This window comes from Eulemur rufifrons, chromosome 2, assembly GCF_041146395.1.
Source record: "Eulemur rufifrons isolate Redbay chromosome 2, OSU_ERuf_1, whole genome shotgun sequence".
Taxonomy (NCBI): Eukaryota; Metazoa; Chordata; class Mammalia; order Primates; family Lemuridae; genus Eulemur; species Eulemur rufifrons.
The window spans coordinates 92,777,964-92,795,380 of NC_090984.1; the positions used below are offsets into that span (position 1 = coordinate 92,777,964).

The following is a 17,417-nucleotide window of genomic DNA, read 5'->3' on the forward strand; positions in this document are numbered from 1 at the left end:
AGGAGGATCACTTGAGGGCAGGAGTTCAAGACCAGCCTCGGCAACACAGTAAGACCCCATCTTTACAAAAAATAGAAAATTCACTGGATGTGGTAGTGCATGCTTATAGTCCCAGCTACCTGGGAGGCTGAGGCAGGAGGATTGCTTGAGCCCAGCAGTTTGAGGCTGCAGTGAGCTATGATTGGGTTGCTGAACTGGCAAAAAAGCAAGACCCTGTCTCAAAAAAATAAATAAATAAAAAATAAAACAACACAAATGAAAAAGAAACCAACAAAACTCCTCTTGGAGCTAAGCCATTCTTTCAGTATAGAAGAAAGTGACAGGAGATGACATTGTCTAGTTGCCCAATCCATTTTCACCTCTGCTCGTCTTGGCCTTGGGCAAGTTATGAAAGGTGTGAGCCCTGCTGCCCTCAGCTCACAGTGGGGGGGCGACAGTATCACGGAACAGTGGTGGTCAGCATGGGTGCCTGCCTACCAGTGCCCCCTCCGCTACTCCAGAGAGCCGGAGGCTTAGCCTTGTTTTGACATTCATCAGTCTCTGGTATTTGTAGAAATTCCCTCTTGTAGAAATGTGAAACCATTTGCCCAGCACCTTGAATACTTCAGAAACATGTTGTTCGTTTTGGAGAAATTGTCATCAACTACCAGCTGAAAGAGTGGTAGCTGCACTCTTTATTGTCATTTTTGATGTTCGCATGCAGAGGGGTAATGAGAGAGCTGAAAGCAAATAGGAAGTGGCCAGGCCACTGAACGTCTGCCTGCGATGCGGACAGACACAGCCTGCCCAGCTCGAGATTTTTCATTTAGAACACAGTATGCGTCAGAGGCCTCTGAGTTTAACTTGGATCAGGACGTTTCCACACATAATCAAATGGCTTAATCACGATTCTAATACCTTCTGGGTACTGTTGGGGCCTTAACAGGGCTCAGAGGATTTGAGTGTTTTTTTTTCTTTTCAGAGTTTTATATCTACGTTCATCACATATTTTCTTTCTTTCTTTTTTTTGTATTTTCTGATTATCAATGACTGATGTTTAAGGGGGGACATCCTCTTTGAGAATGAGTTAAAATGTCAGAAATCCTACTACTCACTGTTTTGGGAAGCATCTTTCGAGTTTTCTGCCGAACATGTACGTGCATGTCTGCATCAATAGGCACATGTCTTTTACTTCATGATGTCATCTTCAGGTTTTTCTGCTAGGTCTGAAGACCAATCCTTTTCTTTTTTCTACTTGTCCCCACACTCAGCACTTCCTTATCTCTTACAGAATACAAGAATAGAAATCATTTGCCAGACCCCTATAGTATGTTTGGGGAGTATTGATTGGCACTCAGATGTCAGTCAGAATTAGGTTGTCTAAAGTATTGATGTTTTGTGTTACAGAAGATGACTCATTCTTTTTTTAATAACCTTTTTATAGTTAAGTTTTAGAAGTTTAGCCTAAGCTTTTTTCCTCTCTGATTTGGAACTTGTGTGTATTCATTATACAGGACATTGTAAAAAGATAAAAATATACCAAGTTTTTACTTGCAAGCCATACAAATTGACATCTAAGCAGATATTTGTCAAGGCCAAGTCTTTAGAAAAGAAGTAAGTGCAAATATAATTCATAAGCATTCCCCGTTTTTTGTTTTATTTTTTTTAGGGACAGGGTCTTATTCTGTCACTGAGGCTGGGGTGCAGTGGTACGATCACAGCTTACTGCAGCCTTGAACTCTTGGGCTCAAACGATCCCCTGCCTCAGCTTCCCAAGAAGCTAGGAGTGTAGGCATGCACCACCACACCTGGCTAATTTTATGGATTGGTTGATTGATTATATAGATAGATAGATAGACAGATCTGAGATAGAGTCTCTCTATGTCACCCAGGCTGGTCTCCAACTCCTGGCCTCAAGCAATTCTCCTGCTTGGCCTCTCAAAGAGCTGGGATTACAGGAGTGAGCCACCATACCTAGCCTAATTTAGTTTTAGAAGGCCATATTAGGCCAGTAAGAATAGTGATTGCAAAACCATCTAGTTTATGCACAAAAATGTCTTTGCCCAAGAAAAAGGATACTAATTTCTAATGTCACATTACTGAAGCAAAAACACATGGGCACCTAGCAAGACTCACAGAAACAACATTTAAAAGCAGACAAGCCATGCGCCTCCTTTTGGTCTTGTAAAATACAGGCTGAGGAAGTGAGTAACCATCAATATAGAAGACGATGGTGAAGGCTGGCATTTGGTTTACAGAAGAACATGAGGTTTCTTTGAGTTCATAACAGGATCAGTGACTTGATATTTAACATGTAATGTGATATGATTTTAATATGTAACAAGAAGAGTGCCTACTTTATTGACAACTCTAAAATGATGTTCTATTTTCATGCCTTGGGCTTTCTATCTGACGGGAAGGTGGGAGAAAAGATCACATTATTTTTAATGTGTTTTACATGCTAGATGAGCACAATGCCTGGACTCCCTACCCGGCCTTGCTTTTACGATATTGATTTGGACCCTGAAACTGAACAGGTGAATGGACTGTTCTAAACAGGTAAGTTGTTACTGGCAAGAGTTTTACTTTTTTCCCTAAGTAGTACATTTATGACTTATAGGCGCAAACTAAAGCTACGAAAATTCAAAAGGCGCTGCAGAGGAGGCTAGGCTCCCGCTGCTGGAGCTCCTAGAGGCTCAGGGTTCAGAGTCTGACACACTGGTGGTCAGGAACATTGAAGGTCTGTATACTCTGAGTAGACAGTTAGAAGGCAAGAGTTGAGTAACTATCCCAGAAAGTAGGAAAGAGAAGGAAACAAGACTGTCCAGGAATTCTTGGTCTTAGGTGAAAGGGCCAGAGTGACCATCACAATGAATAAGCCATCCCTAGACATACCCAGTTGAAATTTCAAAAACATCAAATAGGAAAATCCTAAACATCCTTCTCCAGAGAAGAAAAAAATGACTCGCCTATGAAAAAATGAGAATTAGACTGAACATGTTGTCTTATCAGCAGTAAGAGGCTTTTAGACAATGGCAGAATGTCCCCCAAGTTCACAGGGAAAGGTGACTTACCCTGTGTTTACACCCAGCCAAATCCATCCGGACGTTTTCAGACATGCAAAGCTTTGCTCCTCCCACATCTGTTCCTAGGAAGTTATTTGGCAATGTGCTCCAGCAAAATGAGGAAGCCAAGGAAGAAGGAAGATGTGGGTGTTGGGAAACTGAATCCTGATTTGGACAGTAATGAAGGGGAGCTGACAACCATGCGAATGGCCTAGAATTTAAAATCCAGCGTGGAACCTGGGGGAGGGGGTTGAGAAAAATTAGAAAAAGCTAGAAAAGACAAGGGTATCAAAGGGTAAATAGTACAAAACAGAAGCTTTTGCATTGTTTAAGAAAGTAAAGGTCCAGATGGAAGCAAACTGTGGTAATGATTTAAGCAATGGAAAGGATGGTAAGAAGAAAGCTTTTTGTGCGCTTGATGCTAGAGGGACACTGTTCTTCGAGAGGGTGTATGTGATGTTGGAAATGCAGTCCGGCTCACTGCTGTCTGCTCCTGAACAGCATTCCCACAGCCATCATGTAAATGCTGTGCGCTGTTTTCAAGCCCATTTACGGACAGATCCTAGAAGAGTGGGTGGTGGGAAAGGATGTAAATGTTACAGCTTTGGCAACGTGAGGGGGTAGTGATGCAGTGTGGAAGGGAACAGGAAACATTTCACTGCTTAGAGAAAACATTAATTTTTTTGTTTGTTTTTCCTTCTAGATCAATCCATCTTCAAGAAGCTACTTTGAAAGTTTGGCCAGTATCTCTTCAGGCCCACTGGGAGTTAGTCAAGAGAAGTCAGCTCCTTCCCTGAAGATCTTCTGAAATATATAGTGGGAGTTTGTCCAGAAGCCTTTCTTTCATCAGCCTTAATTCTCATCATCATGTATAAATTAACATAAATCATGCACATTTCTATTTACTTTAGTGAAGTTCCACAGAATAAAAGGAAATAATTTTGCAATCTTGGTGTCGAAATATGAATTAACACACTGTGCCACAGTGTCTCTGCCATCCTGTGTGAACCCATTTGTCTGAAAGACCCCTGGGGCTAAAGAAGCAAGTTGCGATAGGTACTTTATGATACTGTTGTATTTAAAGGGGAAAACAGTTTGTGACCATCCTGGGCAATACAGTGAGACCCCATCTCTACAAAAAAATTAAAAAAATTAGCCAGGTGTGGTGGTGAGCACCTGTAATCCCAGCTACTTGGGAGGCTGAGATGGGAGGATCACTTGTGCCCAGGAATTTGAGGTTACAGCGAGCTGTGATCGTCCCATTGTACTCCAGCCTGGGCAACAGGGCAAGACCCTGTCTCTAAAAAAGAAGGGGATCAGGGAGAAAACATGTGCATCGTGCTTATGTATTTTGGGTAGGACACCTAATTCAGGAGACCTCTTGAAAGGGTCATGGTGGAAGTAGGGTATGGACAGACTTGCTTTTTTATCTTGCACCTTGTATATTGGTTTTTTTGTTGTTGTTTTTTTACCCTGAGGAAATATTGCTTATACAGGTTTTTGTCTTGAACTTCCTTGTAATTCCCATTTCTATCACAGCTTTAGTACCATTTATTTTTAAAGCTCTCAAGAAGGATGGTCACATAGCACTAACCTTAAGTTAGCCTTTACTCTGTTGGTTCAACAAATATTTCTTGAGCTTCTACTAGATGCCAGGGCTCTACTCCTCCCTACAGAATACTTTTTTTCCCCCTAAAATATTTTCCCATCTCTTTTTGTTCTTTATCTTCTTCTATCTCTGTTCTTCCTCTCCCATTTCTTTTCTTCCCTTTTCCCTTCTCCGTCTTCCCTGGATCCTTCCAGAGGATGTTACATCACTGCTGGTGTCCATACCAAACACTGCCGATATTGACAGAGCAGTATTTTCCCATGCCCTTGGTTTTTATTATTTCTTATCTCCTGGGTTCATCAGTGTTGTGATACAGCCAGTTTTACAGTCCAGAGAAATGATGGCAGCGCTTTGGGAGGCGTATGGCAAAGGGGTCATGATGCAGAACCCCAGCTCTCTCTACCACTTAGAGCCTCACTTACTTTCTACTCCACACCTCACCATGGAAGTCAGGACACTGAGGTTGGTTGTGAAGTTCAGCATACAAGTCACCTACGATGCCTGACACATGATAAGCACTCAAGGTTATTATTCCTGTCCCAAGGCATCATTCAGGCCCTGTTTGCACAGAGCTCATTGTTTCTAATATATCTTTTAAATGTCCCACAAAACCTCATCTGGAATGGGACTTGCTGTGAATTCAGTTTGTAGACAAGGGAAGGAAGCAGTCTTATCAGACATGGTGACTTAAAGATTATCTTAAAGAATTTAGCCTTCATATCACCAAAAGCCCTGTGGATTTTAATCCTTAATACTGGTAGGAATAGTGAACACAAGTGGGGGGAGGGGGTAAATGGAGATGTATAAGCTAAAGGTTATAAACAAAGCCCAAATACAATTAATCCAAATTGTTTTTTATCAGTGGTTGCTTCGAATGAATGGACCATCACTGATGCAAGAATTTTCCTAGTCAAAGTAAAACATGCCTTCGGTATAAATCCAAACAGTACGACTTTTCCCACTTAGCAATATATCTTGGAAGTCTTACTACATCAGTAGTTTGAGGTCCATCTTGTTTCTTGTGGCTGTGCAGTATGTAAAGAGTGATAGACACTAACGATTGTTTCATGGTTTTTGCTATTATTAAATACAAATAATGTAGCAGTGAATACCAATTAGCAGAGGATACACAATTTTCATACCTATCTTTGCAACTTGTGTGGAAGTATCTATAGGACAAATTCCTAGCAATGGAATTGCTCAAAGGCTGACCTCTAGCTTCAAGATGAAGTTGTAAGGTCATTCCGAAGCCTCTGTTCTTACCATTGTTGTGCCTCTCGGTGCTCTTCCTAGAAGGCAGCTTCTGCCAGGTTGTAAAAAGGTGGAAAGCTGTGCCCATTCACATCCCTCTAGAAGGGAGGGGTGATAAAGGTGGAAGACAGAGTGAAGAAATAAAGAGCTAGGGGGGCTGCTGAGCAATCTTGATTGCATGGGTTTTGTGGAAATGATTCTTCCATCTTTGATAAAGAAGAGGTGTCACAGTACAACCTTACAGATGCTCTTTCCATAATGAAAGAAGGCACAAAGAACAAAACAACTACAGGCTAATTGAAGACCTGTATTAAAGACTTACAGAAGCATTAGTCCTTGGGGTGCCTATTATGTGCCCCAGAGAAGGTCCAGTGCCTCTACCATGGGGCTGTAAGTCCCTCCAGATCACTGGCCATCCATGCCCATTCTTACCCTTCTCTGGGCTTCTAATGCCTTCCCTCTCTGTATTAGTAGTATTACTGATAAACAGATTATGCCTTCTCTCATCTGCACCTCAGATGCTGTTGCTGTGCATTAAAGATGTACATACACTCTTAATTCAAGAAACAGCAGCATTTCTGTGCTACTGAGTAAAACAGATTGCAAGACAAATACTGCTGAGTTTGTGTTGGCTCTGCAACCCTCATGGTGCCCAGGGACAGATCCAGCTACCAAAGACCTGGAGCCACAGATCATTTAATGGTGTACCAGGGAAGGGGGCTGGAGGGCTTATTCCCAGAAGGCCTCTGAAATGTAGGAATTATTGGCAAGGAGTTATAAATTATTTTTGCATTTAGCTACAGGCCCAGGCTGTGGGTGGATAGGGATCAAGACGGGAGAAATAGTATGATCAGTATTGTTCAGATAAATATGTAAGCTGTTTTACTGGCACACTGCATCTGGTGATATTAACAAGATAAGCTGTAGGTAGGATAATTTCTCATCAGATTGGAGAGATATTTATAGCCTGTTTCCTATTATATAATGAAAAGCTACTAATGGAGTAGTAGACAATGATATGGGTAATAGCTTAAACAGCCTTAACTGTCATTTAAGTGAGTTCAAGGATGACAGCTTGCTTTCATGCATGAAGTACTGGATACATTTTTTTTTTAAAACCGCTGATATGGCATTGGGTTCTAATCATATCCTAAAGAAAAACCACAGTGCAGTATTTTATTTATAGTACTATACTGTGTGTGAGTGACTGAGTGTGTGATGGAAGTCAAGAATGAGTTATTTGTAATATACCTTAAAGAAATCTATCTTAATTTGCCTTTCAAATACAAAATAAATTCACTCTTAAACTGTCTCAGTTCCCTTTCACTAAAAACAAAAAAAATTTTTTTAAAGAAAAGCAAGTAGAATAAAATCTACAAGTCATTAAAGTGGCCCTTATTGTTTTAACCTGTACCTTGCTTCCTTTTCCACTAATTTCTAATAAGACTGTCCTCACTAGCCTGTCCTCACTTAGATACACTTATCTTATTTTTTCCTGAAATTATTGCAGAATCTCAGGTCTGCTCGGTTTGAGAAACCTTGGATCACAGTAAGTGGCTTTGGCTTGTTTAAAGTTCAAAAATGGCAACAAGCAGGGCTTGTTGACACATATGGGGATGTAAAGGACATTTTCACAGACTTGTGTTTGCTGAATGAACAAAGTTAAATTGCAACTACACTAGATGCTTAGAGATTTTCCTGTTTTACAACTCTTGTCTCTTTTATCTGTAAATTTAAGATCTTGACAACTTAGATTCCGCTTTGCTTTTGTGTCCCAAGAGTTCTTTCCTAAATACGGCTCAGTGGAAACTAGAGTATCTTACAAAGGTAAAATATGTTCCTGGAACAACATCCGAAGATGGATATCTGAAATTTACTCTCCCAAGACCATGATCCTATTAAAGAAAAGAAATGAATGCAGCTGCTTTTCAGGAGTTCTTCACTCCACCTTACCAGGTTTTTCACTTGGATGATGTGCTGAGAGGGGCCAGAGGAGGGGGCTGGGATTGTGATGAATCTTACTGGACCTCACAGCTGGAGCTCCCAGGAATGCCCTCATGGGTAACATTAAGCCCAAGTAAGTCACACTAAACTAATAGCAACACATTTGGGCTACATTAATGCTTTATGTGTACAAATAAATACTTGTGGTGCTCTTCACTATGGCTAGCAACTGGTTTAAATAAAGGCTCAGAAAATATACAACCTAGTCAATCAGGCAGGGTAGATTGTGTCTATGCCCTTTGCTCTGAGACTGGAATTGTGAGCAATGTCTTCTCCTGTTCCCCACCCCAGCTTGAGAGGGACAAGATCAAGTGGGTATTTAGGAATGTCCTAAAGGGAAACATGGGTAATTTATAAGCTACCTCAACTTATTTTTGGAAATATGTAAGGTATAAAAGATGGATGGAGCTGGGTTGCTGTGCCCTTCTCACCTTGTCCGCATGGATGCCGTTGCTTCTGCAGACCAGAGTTCTGCATGCATAATCTCCACCTGCCTCCTACTGGGAGACAAGGATCTGAGAGCCTGTTCGGCAACGAATCAGATAACCTTACATACAAACTCCTTCCTGGGAAAGTTTGATTTCTTTCTGTTTCCATTCATATACGTAATTTTCTCTCCAAACAAACGTGACCTCACTACTCTATGCAGTTTTGAAGCCTGCTTTTAAAATTTGATATCTTCCGTGTCTTTAACAATTTTGAGGGGAAGAGAGGAGATTTGTAATTGGAATGCCTATAACTTAAAACGGGACTTAGCTATTTTGCTTCTTAGAAAATGCGAAGTTCATCACCCTCGTCCCCTCCCCATATTCCGGCTCGCTCGCTCTCAGTGGTCCCCCTGCCTTTGCCCTGATGTGATCCCACAGTGGGGATTCGCGCCCCAGACTAGGAGCACCGGAGTTCTGCTCCCACGCGGCAGGGCAAGTTGCTCGCAGGTGGGTCTCCTGGTCCCCGCCCCGCCTCCCGCCTCTCTTGGTAGCCCCGCCCCCTGCCCGCCTGCTCCGCTCGCATTGGCGCCGCTGGCTGTCCGTCCCGGCGCTGCTGAGGAGGGGGCGCAGCCTGGTTGCGGTCCCTTGCAGAGAGAGGCTTGCTCCGGGTGCAACCGTGGCTCCCCGGATGCCTGGGCTTCCGGCCCTGCAAGCGCGCCCCAACCTCGGGAGCAGGGACCCCGGCGCCCTTGGTAAGTGAAGGCAGGGCGAGGAGGCGGTGGGGGAGGAGGGTCCGGATTGGTGTCTGGCCCGCTGACCGCCTGGGCAGCAGAGTGGGCAGGATGTGCCCACTTGACACGAGGGAGTCCGGGCATCCTGAGATGGGTGGGAGTAAGAACCCCGGAGGTCGTTTGTCTGCAGGCATCTCCCGCCAGGGCGACTCTCATCAGGTCTGCCCACCTATCCCTTTCGGGTTACAGCTTGTCCTAGAAACACAGGTCGTCCGTGGCTTTTTTCCTTCCCTTTTTGGGAAATGTGATTTTGGGTTCCTGGACATTATAATTTTGCAGATAGCTCAAAGCTGGGTTATCTGTTCCACGCCCCCGTTGTTTTCCTTTTTGAGTACTTTACCCTGCGCTCTATCTCCTGCCATGAGGGGCATCCGGCCAGAATGAGAGATTCCTTCCTCCAGGAGGAAGCTTCGTGGTCCATAGCTGGTGCTGGGTGTAAAATCCAATGCTTTTCTCAGGTAGTGGTTGCTCTTTGCTGCTCAGGAGAAAAAAGGAAGATCGTGTTTTCTGTGGCATCAGACTTGCAGTTCTACCAGGAAATGACAAAAGGGACTTTAAGATTTCCTGGGGCGGTAAAGGTATCCTTGCAGGTTAAGGGCAAATCGCTTGCAGTCTAACACTCTGCGAAGTTTTAATGTCTATAGACAGCATTCTTTCCCCCCCATTTCATTTAAGTTTCTGTTTGGGTATTTGTTTTATTTCTGCAGTGTGATATACATTCAAGTGAGCTTCTCAGCAATTGTCTTTGAGCAGTCCAGGTTAGTTTCAAATGATATACTCCTAAATATGATCTAATTTCAACATTTCTATTACGTAGTAATACATCATCCTCTGCTTAATAAAAATGCTCAGGTGCTGAGAACTCACAAGAGATGAGAAGATTTAAACAGACTTATAATCAGCTGAGGTTCTAGTGCTTATTGAAGCATTACATGAGGAGAGACACTGTAAAATGTTCATATTTTAATTCCATCGTTTTTCTAGAATGACTTTATCTTTCTGTTAGAGGCATAAAGTATGAAACATCCAACCTAAGGGAATATTTACTTAAATCATAAACTGATTTTCAGGGTTCCAGTTCCTTCTACAGTTCATAGAATTATGGGCTACCCAAATGAAATTTCAGTGAAGGATTTACATAAAAACAGTACGAGGAATGAGTCCCTTTGCTTATTTTAGGTCATCCGCCCACTAAAATTCATATGATTTTTGTTAGATAATCACCTCACATTTTCATTCTTTGGGGCTGTCATACTGTTCTGAGGATTAATTTTTCAATACACCTTTATATTATATAACAATCAGTTTGCCAATTGCATAGCTTGTCAATTTATATATGGCTTCTAAATTAGTTCCAGAACAAAGAAAACAAAATATAAAGAATTTCAAAAGCTTGATTTTAAAATAACAAGAATTCAATCTAGTCTTGGTTCAATTATGAGTTGATGGGCTGCATTAAATGACCACTAAACAATTTTTTAAATTTCTGAGTAATAGATATATTGCAGATTAGCATCTCCAAACAATTTATTTTCTGATAAATCTTAAAGCCCAGTTTCAGAGCATACGTAGTTTCAGAAACAGGCAGTCTTGTGTTTAATCTGAGTTCTGTTACCTACCAGCTTTATAATCTCTGCCAAATTGCTTCATCTGTAGATGGTGATACCACCATCTTTGTAATATTGTGTTGAGGATTATAAATATATGTAAAAGTGCTTAGCACTGCCTAATACACAAGAGTTGCTCAACAAATGTCAGCTATTATTAATTCTTACTGACCTCCAACTATGCATATTGTGGTGGGAAACTATGATATAGCACATACAGAACTTAAAAATGTCAAAATTATACAACTAGTTTAAGAGTGGAGAATGACAGTAATGTTAAATTTTCCTAAGAATATGTATGAAAAGTAGCACCTCCTTGATGGAACATACATTTTTAGAACAGAAACCTTATGGTATAATGGAAGGAAAATGAAAGAGGCAAAGTCTGTAGTTCTAACTCTGGCTATGACCTTATTTACTTGTATGGCTTTCAGCAAGTCAACTACCCCCTCTGGAGCTCAATTTTGTCATCTGGCTAGACTTGAATAATCTCTCAAGTCCTTTTCAGCTTCAACTTTCTTTATCGCATGTGATAAAAATTACATTAGCTTGCTTAACATCTTGACCTTTTTTGTTGTTATTTGTTTGCTTAACTTCCAATTCAGAGTCATAAGCAATTCATAAAGACAGCACAACTAAAATATCAATAATATCAGACTTGCAGAATAATCCAAAATGAAGTTTTAACAAAGAAAATAAAACAAAAGGGATTCACATTAAAGTATTTTTGATAGGGCAAAAGTAAACCCCAATTTTTATTCTCCAGTAATTTCACTAAGTTGTTATATGGAAAACATACCTGATAGAATCTTATACATTCAACAGAAATAGTCTCCCTTAGAAAATAACAGGCTCATGGTAAAATAAAATACTACTCTCTTTTCTTTTATCAGGTTGACCTTTAAAAAAAGCAAAAATGTATCCAGTAAAGGGCTTTCATGAAGAAATTAAGGAGAGAAATTACAAGCAATAGAGAAACCAGGCATTTGTGTACTAAGAAACCATCTAAAACAACTGTGTGGAGTGAGACAAAAGGAATGAAGACACCTGGAAGAAATTTTACTTAGTGTGATATTTTTACCCACCTTTTCGTCATAAAGTCTGCTAAGGAATAGAGAATATAGTTTTCTAGAGGATATAAGTGTGTAGCATGAAAATGGAGACCACAGTTTCTGAAATTCAAGTAGAAAACAAGGATGAGAAAAGATCAACAGAAGGTATTCCTCAGGATGAAAGACAGGAGGAAAAAGCTTCCATGCTTTGCTTCAAGAGAAGAAAGAAGGCAGCCAAAGTGCTGAAGCCCAAAGCTAGCTCTGAAGCTGCTGATGTGACAAGTAAGTGTCCCCCAGAAGCAGGAGCTTCTGATCAGCCACAACCCCCAGGGGGGGCCTGGGCCTCAATCAAACGTCTTGTAACACGCAGGAAAAGGTCAGATTCTTTAAAGCAGCAAAAGCCATTTGAGGCTGAAGTGCAACCTGAAATAAATGCTGAGGATGCTGATCTTTCTCAGCAAAAGGCAAAATCCAGACTTAAGATTCCCTGCATAAAATTCTCAAGAGGGGCAAAAAGGAGTAATCATTCCAAAATTATAGAAGATTCAGACTGCAGCATCAAAGTCCAGAGAAAGCCTAAATGTTTGGATGTACAAACTCAGACCCAATTTAATGATCAGGTTACAAAGGATCCAAGTGAAGGCGTCTCACAGAAAGATGGCGATGAGGTCTGTGAATCAAATGTGAGCAACAGCCTAATTTCTGGAGAGAAAGTGATTTCAGTAGAACTTGGATTAGATAATGGGCATTCTACTATTCAAACAGGAATTCTAATCATTGAAAAAGAAATTGAAATGATCGAGGAAAAACAAGATGTTCAACCCCAGCAAGCAAGCCCACTTGAAACTTCAGAAACAGATCAGCAGCAACCAGTGGTTTCTGATGTTCCTCTTTCACCTGCAATCCCAGATCAACAAATTCTGGAAGAAGCCAGTAACAATATCCTAGAAAGTGGACCAAATTGGAAGGACTATGAAAGTAGAGAGATTGTAGCTGAAGAAAATAAGCCAAAAGATACTGAACTGAGCCAAGAATCAGATTTTAAAGAAAATGGGATCAATGCAGAGAAACCCAAATCAGAAGAAAGCAAAAAAATGGAGCCAATTGCTATTATTATTACAGACACTGAAATCAGTGAATTTGATGTTAAGAAATCTAAAAATGTCCCTAAGCAATTCTTAATTTCAATTGAAAATGAGCAAGTAGGGGTTTTTGCTAATGATAGTGGTTTTGAGGGTAGAACTTCAGAACAATATGAAACACTCTTAATAGAAACAGCCTCTTCTCTCGTCAAGAATGCTATCCAGTTGTCTATAGAACAGCTGGTTAATGAAATGGCTTCTGATGATAATAAAATAAACAATCTTCTACAGTGACTTAGATCATGAGAGAAAAAAAGGCTAATGATGAATTATTTTACACTTTTGTGGCATTTCTTACTCAGTAACAAATGAGAGATTTATCATCTGTGGATTTTTTTTTTTTTTTTTGAGACAAGGTCTTGCTCTGTTGCCCAGGCTAGAGTATAGTGGCATACTCAAAGCTCCTTCAACTTCAAACTCCTGGGCTCAGGGGATCCTCTTGCTTCAGTCTCCTGAATAGCTGGAACTACATGTATGCACCACCACGCCTGGCTAACCTGTGGAATTTAAAGGTACAATTCCAGCCCAGACAGAATAAGTCAAGTTTATAAAACTCTACCACTGAAATGCAGTCACTTCTGGATTGGAGGAAATCAGCACAGATTGCAATGCAAAGTGACATATAGGGAGTTGCTAAAATGGCATGTGCAGATTGAAGTGCTTTGGGGAAGGAAGATGTATTTATTGAGCATTTGCAGTACACCATAAGCTCTTTAATGTCCTAGGATGTCACAAAGTCTGGTTTCCTTTTGATAATTCACAACCTGTGTATAGGTTAACATTACATTCAGTTTTCAAAATGTTTTTACAGTGCATTTTTATGTTGTTTTAAAATGGTGAATAAGGTGAGCTACTCTTGTGAATGTGTGATTTATAGTTAAACTCCTAAGCAGTAATCTTAACTCAAAAAATATATTGCATTTTCCCAATTTCAGCAGAGAGTGTTTAGACTATGCATATTGAAATTAAACATGAGTGGTTTTCTAGTTTTGCTCAAGTCCCTTAAAAGAGCCATTCACAAGTTTCTTCAAATAGGCAAATAGTTACTGAGTGCAAAAGTGTAGAAACAGGGAGTATTTCCCTCTCCATCTTCCATCTGCCATAACAGACCTGTATATATCCATTTCTGCATGGATTTATCTGCTGAAAAGTTAATAACAAAAAATAAAATAACAAAAACAAAAATGAGAGGATTAGTATTCATCAAGGAGAAGGGAAATTTCCCAAGTAACAGATTATCACAGATAACATAGGATGCATCTTGCAGAATTGCTTCTCTAAGAAACGTATTTTTCAACTTCTCAAAGAGGGAAAAGTGGATTCAAAGCCAGCCTGGCAGTAGAGGTCTTAAGAAACCATAATAATCTAGTGAAAATATGATTTATTCTTGGCCAAAATGAGCCATGTACATGGTTGCATAGAAAGTGAAAAGTTATTGATTGCTAAAGCACAGTGTATTTTAAATGTCAGTATTCTTTTATCGCCATGTGTTGAGAGAGACCAGTTAACAGCATTTTACATGGATATTGAAAATTAACTTTTTCATCATTATTGTCAATCCAGCTAATACTTTACAAAAAATGAAAGGGGCACCGGGCATGGTGGTGTGTGCCTATAGTCCCAGCTATTTGGGAGGCTGAGGCAGGAGGATAGCTAGAGCCCAGGAGTTTGAGGTTGCAGTGAGCTGTGATGATGCTACTGCACTCTAGCCTGGGTGACAGAGAGACTTTGCCTCAGGAAGAAAAAAGAAAAGGGCTCATTTGCATTTTTATTCGGTAATTTAAAGGGGAGCATCTGATCTCATCAATAATTGCCATATTTTTTGAAAAAGTAATTCTATTTCAATCTTTTGTGTGAAATGGCTGTAATATAACACACTTCCCTATCTCACAGGTTAGGATTCAAATAGCATAGCCTCTCATTTGTCTAAACTGAGTGATGTTGTTAATACTTGAAACAGATGATGTAATGAAAGTAAATGAAGTATAAGATGTAAGGTGTTTGTTAAAGAGCTTCATCATGGAGGAAAAATGTACATTAGATGATTTTAAATGATCTAGGTGAATTCTTGCATTATTTATGGATTATATAAAGAAAGTATGTGCCAATTTATCCTATAAAATCATCTTTGTTTCTTTCCATAAATACATATTGAGACCTGGCAGAAGAAACTAATTTGACTTTGGAATTGAACCTAATAATGGACATGATTAGCAAGATTCTTGGCTGAAGTGCAAAAGTATTTCCTCCAGATGTTCCTACCTTCATGCTTATAATGTTGGGGGGGGGGTGTTAATCCTTCAATTTAGCAAGAAGAAAAGTGTGTCTTTCAAAACACATAACCAAGAAATCAATTTCTTTTAATTGTACACTTTCATTCGAACTGTTTTTTTTTTTTAGAGACAGTGTCTTGCTTTGTTGCCAGGCTGGAGTGCAGTGGCGTGATGATAGCTCACTGTAACCTCAAACTCCTGGGCTCAAGTGATCCTCCTGCCTCAGCTTCCTGCGTAGCTTCCAGAACTACAGGCATGTGCCACCACACCTGGCTAATTTTTTAATTTCAAACTTTTTTTCTTTAAAAAAAAAAAAGTCATGCTCTCTGAAAATACTCTTTTTCATTCACTATATGTGGTGCTAATGGACTTGGACAGCTACCAGCAAATATTATATTTAAAAGTGAACAATTTTAAAAAACCTAAGGTTCCTGCATATTACAGTGTTTTGAAGAATCCTGTCTTAATTTACTGCAAAGATGGCTCCAAACCAATACACTTGCATCGTTAGTTTTTAGTAATCTCTCACGAACAAGCAAAAACTACAGCGCTTACCAGTTATTGACAATATTCTGGAAGGTTTCTAGATTTTTATTTTTTTTTCACTGTGGTTTGATATATATTTTTTTGGTTAGAATGTATTATCATTGATTGTTTTTATGATAAGATTATACTTGCATTCACTTTTAGATGGTTTCTTTCTCCTCAATCTTTTCTATTGAGAATATCTGTTGAATTAAATAAGTAGGATTTCAGTTAGAAGAAGGAATCTAGAAATTAATTGGTCTCAATCTGATTATATCTGTTACATGGCCAAATCCTATTACAGTGAATTCTAAGGTGATCCAAATTGTTGTATTGTAGAAATAGAAATGAGCAGGAATCATATGGCTTAGAAGTCATAAAATACTTTTATTATGATAGTATTTATTTTAAGCAATTTGAACTTATATACAAAACATTAAGTGAATATAAATAGATTCTGATTCAAGTCATATCCATTTGATGTTAAAAGGATCATTTAAAAAGCTTTAAGAATACCACATTAATTTTCATTTAAATTTGCTGTGGTATAAATGCTGCCTTTAACGAACGTTTACTATTAGCTAGGATTCAGTTTCTCTTTGAACTGAGAATTTTACAAGGCAAGGAGATACTTATTAATTTTTTCTGCATTTTATCTTCCCCCTTTTAAGAGTCAAGTATTATTCACTTTGCTTGTTACAAACCCAGAGAATATGAAAATTCTCATCTATTTTATGTAGCACTATTCACTTAACATTTTTCAAAGCACTTTATAGGATATAAAAATAGTACCCGCTAACATTTAAGTAAAGGTAGCAGAAAACAAAAGAACTTTCAAACAGAAATTATGTTCCCTGCCACCTCCTCCACCCAAAGAATAATAAGCATGTGGCACAAATGGAGTTCTTCAGAAAAGCTCTCTGCATAATTTTCTTTCAAGGTAATAGATTTGACAGCATGAAGTTTGTGATGATCTTAATTGGTCTACTATTTAGTGGAGTCTTAGAAACTCTGATTTACTTCTTTTTTTTTTTTTTTTTTTGAGACAGAGTCTCACTCTGTTGCCCGGGCTAGAGTGAGTGCCATGGTGTCAGCCTAGCTCACAGCAACCTCAAACTCCTGGGCTTAAGCGATCCTACTGCCTCAGCCTCCCGAGTAGCTGGGAGTACAGACATGCGCCACCATGCCCGGCTAATTTTTTTGTATATATATATATATTTTAGTTGTCCATATAATTTCTATTTTTAGTAGAGACGGGGTCTCACTCTTGCTCAGGCTGGTCTCGAACTCCTGACCTCGAGCGATCCACCTGCCTCGGCCTCCCAGAGTGCTAGGATTACAGGCGTGAGCCACCGCGCCCGGCCTTCTGATTTACTTCTGAGAGATTATTTCACCAGTATATATGAATAGACTTGCTAAAGGTTTTTAATATATATGGATTATAGGAAGGCACCAGTCTACACTGGCTTCTGTATACAATCCAGTGTAATTTCATCCATAAATTTCTAGCTTCAAGTTGCCTTATTTTTTATAGTTAAGAATTTTTTAGGAATTTACAGCAGAATTTTAAAAGTAATTGTTAGGCTTTAGGATCTAATTATTTTAAAAGATCCTTTTAATGTTGACTTTATTGATGTATGTAAAGTCTACTCTCTAATTTCATCTTATAGTCAATACATCAGATTTGACTT

General features: G+C 39.5%; 3 protein-coding genes across 6 annotated transcripts in view; 2 read left to right on the forward strand and 1 right to left on the reverse strand.

Moving 5' to 3' along the window:
- Window positions 1–1,410, reverse strand: part of ESR2 (estrogen receptor 2) — a 196,949-nt gene extending 195,539 nt beyond the window's left edge. The window contains exon 1 of the mRNA XM_069487509.1: window positions 1,395–1,410. The gene's annotated coding sequence lies outside the window, so the exon portion shown is untranslated. The remainder of the gene's footprint in view (window positions 1–1,394) is intronic.
- MTHFD1 (methylenetetrahydrofolate dehydrogenase, cyclohydrolase and formyltetrahydrofolate synthetase 1) overlaps window positions 1–3,991 on the forward strand; it is a 60,814-nt gene extending 56,823 nt beyond the window's left edge. For 2 of the 4 annotated variants that reach the window (XM_069487413.1, XM_069487443.1), the window contains exon 27: window positions 3,748–3,991. In XM_069487413.1, coding sequence (XP_069343514.1) covers window positions 3,748–3,852 — 105 coding nt within the window. In that variant the 3' untranslated portion in view covers window positions 3,853–3,991. Of the gene's footprint in view, window positions 1–2,444; window positions 2,539–3,747 lie in introns of all 4 variants that reach the window. The other 2 variants (XM_069487433.1, XM_069487422.1) reach the window with 2 other exon arrangements.
- A 7,899-nt stretch (window positions 3,992–11,890) lies between these two features.
- Window positions 11,891–13,162, forward strand: AKAP5 (A-kinase anchoring protein 5). The gene has a single exon (XM_069487571.1). The coding sequence runs from the start codon at window positions 11,891–11,893 to the stop codon at window positions 13,160–13,162; it is 1,272 nt and encodes a 423-aa protein (XP_069343672.1).
- Window positions 13,163–17,417: the final 4,255 nt, after the last annotated feature.